This window comes from Chaetura pelagica, unplaced genomic scaffold, assembly GCF_000747805.2.
Source record: "Chaetura pelagica isolate M959 unplaced genomic scaffold, ChaPel_1.0 scaffold270, whole genome shotgun sequence".
Classification (NCBI taxonomy): Eukaryota; Metazoa; Chordata; class Aves; order Apodiformes; family Apodidae; genus Chaetura; species Chaetura pelagica.
The window spans coordinates 345,516-355,066 of record NW_009951925.1 but is presented as its reverse complement, the minus strand read 5'-3'; the positions used below and the strand labels follow the sequence as shown (position 1 = coordinate 355,066).

At 50.7% G+C, this 9,551-nt stretch overlaps 2 protein-coding genes across 2 annotated transcripts in view; one reads left to right on the top strand and one right to left on the bottom strand.

Annotated features, from left to right (window-relative positions):
• Positions 1 to 3,791, top strand: part of RUSC1 (RUN and SH3 domain containing 1) — a 6,844-nt gene extending 3,053 nt beyond the window's left edge. The window contains exons 2-9 of the mRNA XM_009996110.1: positions 7 to 83; positions 398 to 572; positions 697 to 802; positions 903 to 949; positions 1,219 to 1,422; positions 1,606 to 1,744; positions 2,572 to 2,700; positions 3,623 to 3,791. Of these exons, the coding sequence (XP_009994412.1) occupies positions 7 to 83; positions 398 to 572; positions 697 to 802; positions 903 to 949; positions 1,219 to 1,422; positions 1,606 to 1,744; positions 2,572 to 2,700; positions 3,623 to 3,791 (1,046 nt within the window). The remainder of the gene's footprint in view (positions 1 to 6; positions 84 to 397; positions 573 to 696; positions 803 to 902; positions 950 to 1,218; positions 1,423 to 1,605; positions 1,745 to 2,571; positions 2,701 to 3,622) is intronic.
• Positions 3,792 to 8,757: 4,966 nt separating this feature from the next.
• ASH1L (ash1 (absent, small, or homeotic)-like (Drosophila)) overlaps positions 8,758 to 9,551 on the bottom strand; it is a 62,003-nt gene continuing 61,209 nt past the window's right edge. Inside the window, exon 30 of the mRNA XM_009995966.1 lies at positions 8,758 to 8,908. Within this exon, the coding sequence (XP_009994268.1) occupies positions 8,758 to 8,908 (151 nt within the window). The remainder of the gene's footprint in view (positions 8,909 to 9,551) is intronic.

Below are 9,551 nucleotides of genomic sequence, written 5' to 3'. Positions count from 1 at the left end.
CCCCAGCCCTGCTGATCGCCCTCAGCGCCGCCGTGGACAAGATGATCGACCACTTCAGCACCGCGCGGAACCTGGTGCAGAAGGTGAGGGAGAGGCTGGGGTGGGCAGGAGCCAGGGCAGCCGGGGGGGCTGCGGGACGATCCCACCACTCTCTCTTCGGGCTCGGGGTTAGGTGCTGCCCTTCCTCTCCTGCTCCTTTCCTCTCCTGCTGCTGCAGGCCCAGCTGGGGGACAGCCGGCTCAGCCCAGATGTGGGGTACCTGCTGCTGCGAGAGGCTGGGGTGGGCAGGAGCCAGGGCAGCCGGGGGGGCTGCGGGACGATCCCACCACTCTCTCTTCGGGCTCGGGGTTAGGTGCTGCCCTTCCTCTCCTGCTCCTTTCCTCTCCTGCTGCTGCAGGCCCAGCTGGGGGACAGCCGGCTCAGCCCAGATGTGGGGTACCTGCTGCTGCACACCCTCTGCCCTGCGCTCTATGCCTTGGTGGAGGACGGGCTGAAGCCCTTCCAGAAGGATGTTATCACAGGCCAGAGGAAAAACTCCCCCTGGAGCGTGGTGGAAGCCTCGGTGAAGACAGGTTGGTGAGAGGAAGTTGCTCCTGGAATTGTTGGGGTCAGCATCCCAAGATGTCTGTAGTTTTTCCAGCCCAGGCTGGGAGAGGATCTTCCCCCAGAGCAGTGACTGTGTTGTGTGTTCCACAGGCCCCAACACCCGCTCTCTCCAGTCCCTCTGCTGGCATGTGGCCAGGCTGGCCCCTCTCAGCAGCACCAGACAGAAGTTTCATGCCTTTATCCTTGGCCTTTTGAAGTGAGTGTTTGCCCTTGGTGGCCCAGGCTGTCCTTGCTGCAACAGCAGGTTGGAGCAGAGTCCCAAAACCTCTAACTTGGGTTCCCTTTGTCATGTTTAGCATTAAGCAGCTAGAGCTGTGGATCTCTCACCTGCAGAAGAGCCCAGGTAAGGACACAGTGCCCAGAAGCTCCCCACCCAAGCTCTCTCCTGCTTCCCAAGGTGATAATCCCATGCCCATTCCACCCACAATGTTTGGCTGGAATTTCTGTACTGGACAAGGGCATTGTTTTCCTTGGCTGTCATCCTGGATGAGGGCAGTCAGGCAGTTTGGAGCATACATTTGTCCCTGCTAGGACAGACCAGCTGGCCCTGAGAGGGATCTGTGGACAGGAGCAAGGCCTTCGCAGCTGTTCAGTGCCATCCGTGTCTTGTAGGTGTCATCTCGACGCTCTATTCTCCCGTGGCCTTCTTTGCACTGAGTCAAGGCCTTCTTCCCCACCTTGCTGATGAACTGCTGCTGCTCATCCAGCCCCTCTCAGTGCTGACTTTCCACCTTGACCTGCTCTTTGAACACCACCACCTCTCTGTAGATGTGCGACCGTTGTCCCGTCAGCTGGAGTCACCCCCGTCTCCTGCCCATCACGCTGTGCAGGCTCGGGGGGCTCTGCAGCCTTCTCTGGAGGGCCCAACCAGTGCTGTGGGGGCAAGCCTGGAAGACGAGGTCCCCCCTGATACTGTGGGAAGGGCAGTGGGTGCAGAAGGCAGCACGAGGTACCAGTCCCAGGCAGTGCGCGGGCTGGTCCCTGGCCCCCATGTGGGGGCTGTCTTGCAGCAAACCTTCCAGCATGTGCTGCGGTGGGGTGGCCAGCTCAGTCGCACCTTCCTGGGAGCTGACAGCATCCCAGAGACCCACAGGCCCCAGGCAGCCCCTCCAGACACTGAGGCTGGCCTCAGTGGCTGGTGGGGCCAGCTGAGCCAGGCCTCCAGAATTTACACTGCTCCTAGCAAGGAAAAGTTCCCCCTCATTTGGTGGACAAAGCTGCGGATGGCGGCAGGGGATTCCAGTCCCAGCCAGGCTGCACGACCCCACCAATCCGTGGATGAGCCCAGAGGCACAGAGCTGCAGCTCCTTCAGAACAAAGCTGTCCCTGAACTCTCCAATTCAAAGCCCAGCAGCAATGCTGACACCTCTGGGGCCTTTTCTCCAGAAGACCTCATCCTGCCTGCTGGAGCACCAGCCAAGCCAGGTGCTTTCACTGCTGGAGAGAAACTCCATGTGAATAGGAACCAGGCAGCCCCTTCTGACCCAGAGGCTGGTGGTCCTCCTGGTCCTGACAAGGGCAGCTGGCTGGGCTGGCTCTTTGGAGCCACCAGCCCTTCTGCCAGGAGCTTCCCTCCCAGTCCTGACACCATCTCAGCAAGATCCAGGTAAGACCCAAGTTGGGCCGGCAGGGTGGGGGGAGCAGAAGTTGCTGAGGAGGGATTTTCTCCCAGGCAGTGCATGGGGAGCTCAGCATAGGGCTCGCTGGCCTCGTGGGGTGACTCATTCTGTCCCTTGTTCAGGTTCTGATCCTGGGCTGTTGTACTGTGCCAGGCATTAGTACATGTCCCAGGTGCTGGAGACATCACATTGTCTCAGTCCTTTGGAGCAGCAGGAGCTCATGGTGGATGCTTGGTGGTGCTTGATAGAGCCTTGTCAGCACCCAGATCACCAGAATAGTTTTCTGAGCAGGATGGGTGGGAAAAGGCTTCCTAGGTGAGCTTGTGGCTCCTTTGCTTTGTGGCAGGAGACCCTCTAGCTGGCTGTCTCCCAGCACACATGTCATGGCCGTGGTGGTGAAGGGGCTGACATCTGATAAGACCTGTGATCAAGAGAAGCCAGAGAGGAGCACGTCTGACACACCCCAGACCCAGAGGTGATGCAGGGCACTGTAGTGTTTGGGGCTGAAAAGGTGGTGATGGATTTTTTTCTGGGAGGGGGTGACAAAGCAGGGGCCATTTCCAGGCATAGAGTCATAAAATCATGGAATGGTTTGGGTTGGAAGGGACCTTAAAGATCACCTGGTTCCAACCCCCTGCATGGGCAGGGACACCTCTCATTAGACCAGGTTGCTCAAGGCCCCATCCAGCCTGGTTTTGAAGACCTCCATGGAGGGGGCAGCCACAACCTCCATGGGCAGCCTGTTCCAGCATCTCGCCACCCTTACAGGAAAGAACTTTTTCCTATTGTCCAAAATTATGTCCATCCAGACTGTAGATGTCCTACACACCTTTCTAGGGAAAGGCTGACACTGCACCTTGTTGCTACCTTGCACCTTGACTGTTCTCCTGGGGATTCCCTCAGCCTCCTGCTGAGCTTTGGGTGATCCTGTGTCTCTACCGAGCTGGGCTCAGTTGTTTTCCCCAGATATTTTTATGGAGGAATTGTGGCATTTTCTTTCTCTCATGTGCTTTCTGGATTCAGAGCAGGTTCTCTGGGGAGTCTGTAGCAGCTCTGGCCGAACTGGCAGGTCAGAAGAGCTGTCATGGTCCTTCTGTGCTTGCACAGGTTCTGTCCATGCTAGCTCAGGGTGTTGGTGGCCTCCCCCTCCCACCAGCTCTCGATGGCCCTGACCCGGAGCTCCCCTCACGCTTGGTGGCTGCTCCCAGGGTCTGCTTGGCAGGATGGTTTTGTGATGTGGCTTCTCAATCAAGTCCATCATCAGGTGGCATCTCTGCCTGAGGGGGAGGTCACAGGCTCCACACATGAGCCTTAAAACCTGTCCTGAGTCCTGTGGGAGATTCTCAGGGGACATGAGGGCCTTAGGGGATGAATCCCTGGTGGTGGTTGTTGTGCAGGGCTGTTCGGGCACTGTGTGACCACACGGGTGCTGCTGATGGTCACCTGAGCTTCCAAAAAGGAGACATCCTGCAGCTGCTCTCCACTGTGGATGAAGACTGGATTTGCTGCTGCCATGGAAACAGCACTGGCCTAGTTCCTGTTGGCTACACATCCCTTGTTTTGTGAGGAGGTGGAGGAGACCTGAGGAAGCGGCTGATCTTGCTGAGTTAAGTGCCACCTTGGGGAAGGACTGTCTTCTCCTTCACCGTGCTTGGAGCTGGTGGTGTTGCAGGGTGCCCTGCCCTGGTGCCTGTTGCTGCTGCTCGTTCATGTGATGTTACTGTCCTCTGGGCATGTCCTGTGAGCCACCACTCTGCCTGTCCCCACAGATCTGCTGGCGCTTCCCCATGGGCCCCACTGGGGACCTGCTCTCACTTATGTTTCCTCAGCTGCTCCCACACCTGTGCCAGGGGATGGAAGGACCCTGTCCCTGGGCAGTACTCACAGTCCTGTATCTCATCTCCGTGCTGCCATGTCCTGGCACCACTGCCACCTCCACCTGCTTGGCCCTGTGGCCCAGGCACTGCTGTGCAGTCCCAGGACTCTGTAAATAGTTGTAACCACAGGAATGAGTTCATTCCAGGGAGAAAAAAGCTGGAAATAAAGATTATGACTCGTGTGTCTATGTGTGTGAATGGGTAGTTGCTGCAGGGGGGCTGGGAAGGGCCTCATGCCCAGTCCCTGCCAGGGGAGCCCAGGCTCCTGCTCAGGGTGGGTGAGGAGATGCTCTTGCAGACACAGGCTGCTCTGCTGCTCCATATCAGGTATCACCTCAGAGCCCAGCAAGGCCTCATACCCTGGCAGAAGGGCCCTGTGTCCTACATGGTGTTGGAAGAGGCAGCTGCAGCCATCTAGAGCTAGAAATAACCCACGTCATGTGGGCTCGGCACCAGCCCCAGGAGGTGGCAGCTGCACAGCTCTGGTACAGGTCTGTGTTGGTTTGTTTATCTATTAATCTGCAACTAATCTTTTAACTCAGCCGCAGAACTGCAGCAGGGGCTGGGTGGCCCCTCCCTCCCCTCTTCCAAGTTTTTTGCATTACTTGTGATTTGTTACCAACCTTTTGCACCCAGTAAGGAGACACAAAGGGCCCATGAGGCAATAGCAGTTTCCTTGATGGGCAACTTGGGCCAGTGCTCCCCCATAGGGACCAAAATCCATGTCTCAAACTGCCACTGGGGCAGTGCTGAGGAGCCCACCCTTCAGTCTATGGACTGTCTGCTGTGAGGATAAAACCACTTTCTTTTTACTCTGTTCCCATTTTCATGTCTCTCTCTGGAATTTTTACTCCCAGACAAGGGACAGTAGCTCTAAATTGGAATGTTATTTCGTTTGCCTTAAGTAGGTTTGATTGAATTCCACAGCTGCTTCTGGACTTTAAAATGGGGTCAAGCCAGCAGGAGATGAATCCAGGTACAACTTCAACTTCTTTTTAATTAAACAAAACAAAGCAGCACTGCACTCAGTGTGGGGTCTCTAGTGTGTGGGTCAATCATTTTGATGGGCATTTTGGTGACTATAGAGATTCTGGGTAGGGAATGGAACAAGAAAAATAAATAAATCAAGTAACATTAAAGGAGGGTCATCAATGATCTAGTTAATTCTTGAGAAACACAAATAGTTACTAAACACATTCATAGAAACCACCTTTGAACCAGAGGATGTTTAAAGCCCAGAAGATGTGTCAGGACCATGTCTTGTTAGTGCCAACCCTGCTGGGGGTGGAGGAGGCGGTGTGAGGGTGATGGAGCCGTGGGAAGGCTGGTTTGGAGGGACACAACAGTCACTGTGCCTGTTCCTCAGGGTCCTGCTGTATGCAGGTGACAGCAGGTGACAGGGCTAGCAGCAGCCCTTCTTGCTTACCCTGCTGCTTAGGCCTGGTAGGAATAGGCCCTATGAGGTCTTTGACACACACTGGGCTGGTGCTGGAGGGCCATGGCACTGCCTGGGGTTATGTGGGGACGATGCCAACAGAACCCAACTGCAGCCCTGAGAAGGATCTTGGAGTCTTAGTAGACAGAAAGTTATCCCTGAGCCAGCAATATGTCTTTGTGGCCAAAGCCAGTGACGTCCTGGGGTGCATTAGGAAGAGTGTGGCCAACAGGTCAATGGAGGGTCTCCTACCCCTCTGCTCTGCCCTGGTGAGGCCACATCTGGAGAACTGGGTCCAGTTCTGGGCTCCTCAGTTGAAGAGAGACAAGGAACTGGTGGAGAGAGTCCAGCAGAGGGCAATGAGGATGATTAGGGGACTGGAGCATCTCTCTGACAAGAAAAGGCTGAGAGTTTAGCCTGGAGAGGAGAAGACTGAGTGGCGATGTTATCAATGTCTATAAACACCCAAAGGGTGAGTGTCAGGAGGATGGAGCCAGACTCTTTTGTGGCATCTAATGAATGACAGGAAAAGGGACAATGGGCACGAGCTAGGACACCTGCCTGGATGCAATCCTGTGTAATGTGTTGCAGGCAATCCTGCTCTTCCAGGAGGGTTGGACCAGAGGATCTCCAGAGTCCCCTGCCAGCTCCATTGTTCTGTGGAGGCAACACAGTGCTGGGAGTTCCTGCTCTGGGCACAGGTTCTGAACATGCAGCTCCAGGGGCTCCAGCACTGATCTGTGACCACAGCTCTGCAGAGGAGCTGGTGCTCCTGTTTCTGCTCACATGCTCCACCATCCCCCCTGCCAGGCTCTGACTAGGAGAACCATCAACACCAAATTCTATCCTCACAAAAGCCCAGCACCCCTCAGGCCAGTGGGTATTCAGAAGAGCCGGGGCAACAGACCCTGGGAGAGGGTCAGGACCTGACAGAAAGGGCTGAGACAAAGAGGCAAGGAAAGAAAACCCCACAAGTCATTGATAGGAAAAGATTTTCCATTTAATACTAGACTCTCTCAGGATTGAGATGCAGGCTTTTTATGCAATTACATCCAATGTTAAAATTGGTAATACATAATTTACAAAGATTAACATCAAAACAATGATCTATTTAGATATGCTTTGTAAAAAGGAAATATATTAGCAGCATTTATTTTCAGCAATCACACAGCCTACACCCATGCAGACTAAAGAGTTCATATCTATTTGCAGTAATGTAGTGCTTCCTGTTCTGAAAACAGCGATCCTGGTGACACTCTGGTCTTCTCGTTATTATAAAATAACCCCCAAAATAAAAAAAGTCATTAATTTCTACACCAGTAAGAAAAAACAATTCTTTGCACTTACCTAACATTTGATTGTCTAAAAAACATTTTGTTTAGTCTTTCAACAAAAGAAAGATAAAATGACAGAGCTAGTGTCTTGCTTCTGTACGCACTTTTATTTTTTTTAAAAACATTTTTAGTGTTTTAACACCATTGGAGACAATGATTTCTGTTTGAAACTAAAGGAGACAACTCAAGATTCTGGACATGCGATATTCCTACTACACGCACGAGTATTTTATACTCAGGGTTCCTGGTACTGTACAGTGCTTCTCTACAGTAAGAAAATATTCCAAACTATTTTCTTATTTCTTTTTTTTCATTTTTTTTTTAATAAAATATTTTTTCTCAAAGGGTTTTTTCCTTTCTTTTTTTTTTTTTTTTCCTCCCATTTTTTTTTTCTTTTGAAATCAACACAGAAAAGTTAATGGAATGAGTCATGTTCCACTAAGAGTAAAATAATTATAATAATAACAAGAATGTACATTAGGACAAGCTTGGTCCATTAAAAAGGAACATGTAACTACTGTATTGCTTTACATCCACGCAGCAGATATATACAACTTGGCACATTAAAAACTCGTTTTCTTATAAGAACATCTAAAACAGGACTGTATATGTAGGTCTGAAGGACAAAAAAGCAAAGCCATTGTCAAGGGGCAGCGTATCGACCCCTCCCCACCGCAGCCCAGGGGCAGGTGACCCGGGGGTGGCTCCAGGTACCAGGAGGTGGCTCCAGGTGCCAGGTGGTGGTTCCAGGTCCTGCCCCGGCACCTCCCGCCATTCCCGGCAGCAGGAACTGCTGCCTGGGCTGTTGCTTTCGGGAATAACACTGGGAGTCAGGGCAGGGGGGGCGGTGCGAGATACGCTGCCTCTTAATTTAAGAGACGGACATTTCAAGCTGTACAACCAGAACACAGAGTAGTGTTAGCAGTTGATATATTCTACAGTTCACAACAAATACTTGCTCTGAATACTGCTTGACGGTTCATGTAGTGAAGGAGTTTCTTTTTTTTGTCTTTTTTTTTCTTCCTTTTTCTTTTTTTTTTTTGAACAGGTTTTCATTTGCACAACACACTGGACACACGAGAACCACAGCTTATCAAAAAAACCCAACAGCAACGGTGTCGTCAGGATGTGACTTGTTTTATAAAATTTCTCTGCAGAAAAAAAGAAGTGAAAAAAAAAAATCACGCCCCTCCCTGCCCCCCTCCACAATGCAGAACAAGTGCCTCAACCAGCCAAACTCCTTCTTTGCTCCAAGGGGACTCTGGAGGTTTCTCCTTGTCTCAGACCAAAGGTACATTGTGTGCACTGGCCGTTCCATGGTGAACCTTTCACACGTTTGGGTACGTTTCTTTCTTCTTGGAACTTTGTGCAAAACAAAGGCCACAACTTTAGGGCAGCCTTTCATTTTAAGCCACTGGGCCTTCACCCTCCCATCTGGATTTCATACACTGGCATGGGCCATGGTGGTGTCAACAGTATCTCCTACAGTCACAGGTTAATTGGTGAACATGGGGAATATTTATCAGAGTAAGTCAGTCCTTATCCTTCTTACCTCCCCATTTTTATTTTTTTTCTTTATTCTTCCTCTAAGTGGGAATATCAAGCAAAAATAAATTAAATTTGACCATCCTGGACAATAACCACGAGGTTTTTCTCAGTACCTAACATCAATACAAGGCACGCCCAACAACACACACACCATAAGAGCACTGCAGAGTAGGGCAGGGCAACCTGCCAACCCAGACATCTAAGTGCTAACTGTTTGTATATTTGTCCTTTTTCTGCTGCCCTCTTTTCCTTGGCTGGTGCAGAGGAAGTTGGGCTCCTGCCCTAAGTCCTCAGCAGACCTTGTAGCAGACTCCAGATCACAGCTTCCCCTTGTAGCATCACTTTCTGAAGCTGCTCTCCAGTATGGTCAGTGTGCGCCGCCTCAGTTTTCTTCCTGATCCTTCCTCCAGCAAGTAAGTGACATCAATAGCTGCAAAAGACCACAGGTTTGGGGTAAAGAAGGTGACACCAGCAACAGTTTTTCTGTTTCTTCAGGGATGTTTCTGTCCATAGTGATATTCCAAAACTACAATGGACAAGGTGCTGAGCAACCTGAGGGAGGTTTGAAGTCAGCCTTGCTTTGGCCCAGGTGACCTCCAAAAGTTCTTCCAACCCAAATTATTCTAGGAGCCCATGATTATTTTGCATTAACTCCCAGACACAAGAGACTGGAGAGAACTCATGCTAGGCTTTAAATTAAAACCAGACATAATGAGTGCTACCTTTATTCCACAGATTAGCCAATCCTTACAGAAGTTACTTAGAACCCAACATAAAGCTCATTAAAGGTCAAAAGAGACTTTCCAAATTCTCTTTAGTCTTTCTTTGCATGTCTGTTAAGTTTCTCAGTTGGAAACATGGAATAATGGGGAAGAATTTGTCTTCAGAAAGTGTTTGTGGTTACTAAAGATATTACAACAAAACACTGGGTCAAGTCACAAGAAATGGCGCTTGGAATTAGTGAGAACTGCTGCTGTAGCAAAAGAAAACATTACTGCAAAGAAAGCTAATTATACTAATAATGCCCACTAGCAATATTCAGAGAAAAGCATTTCTTTTACCAACATGGTCTACAGCAAACTAAAAACAAAGCCATAGAAGAAATGCTGCTGTGTAACCAGAAAATAAAATC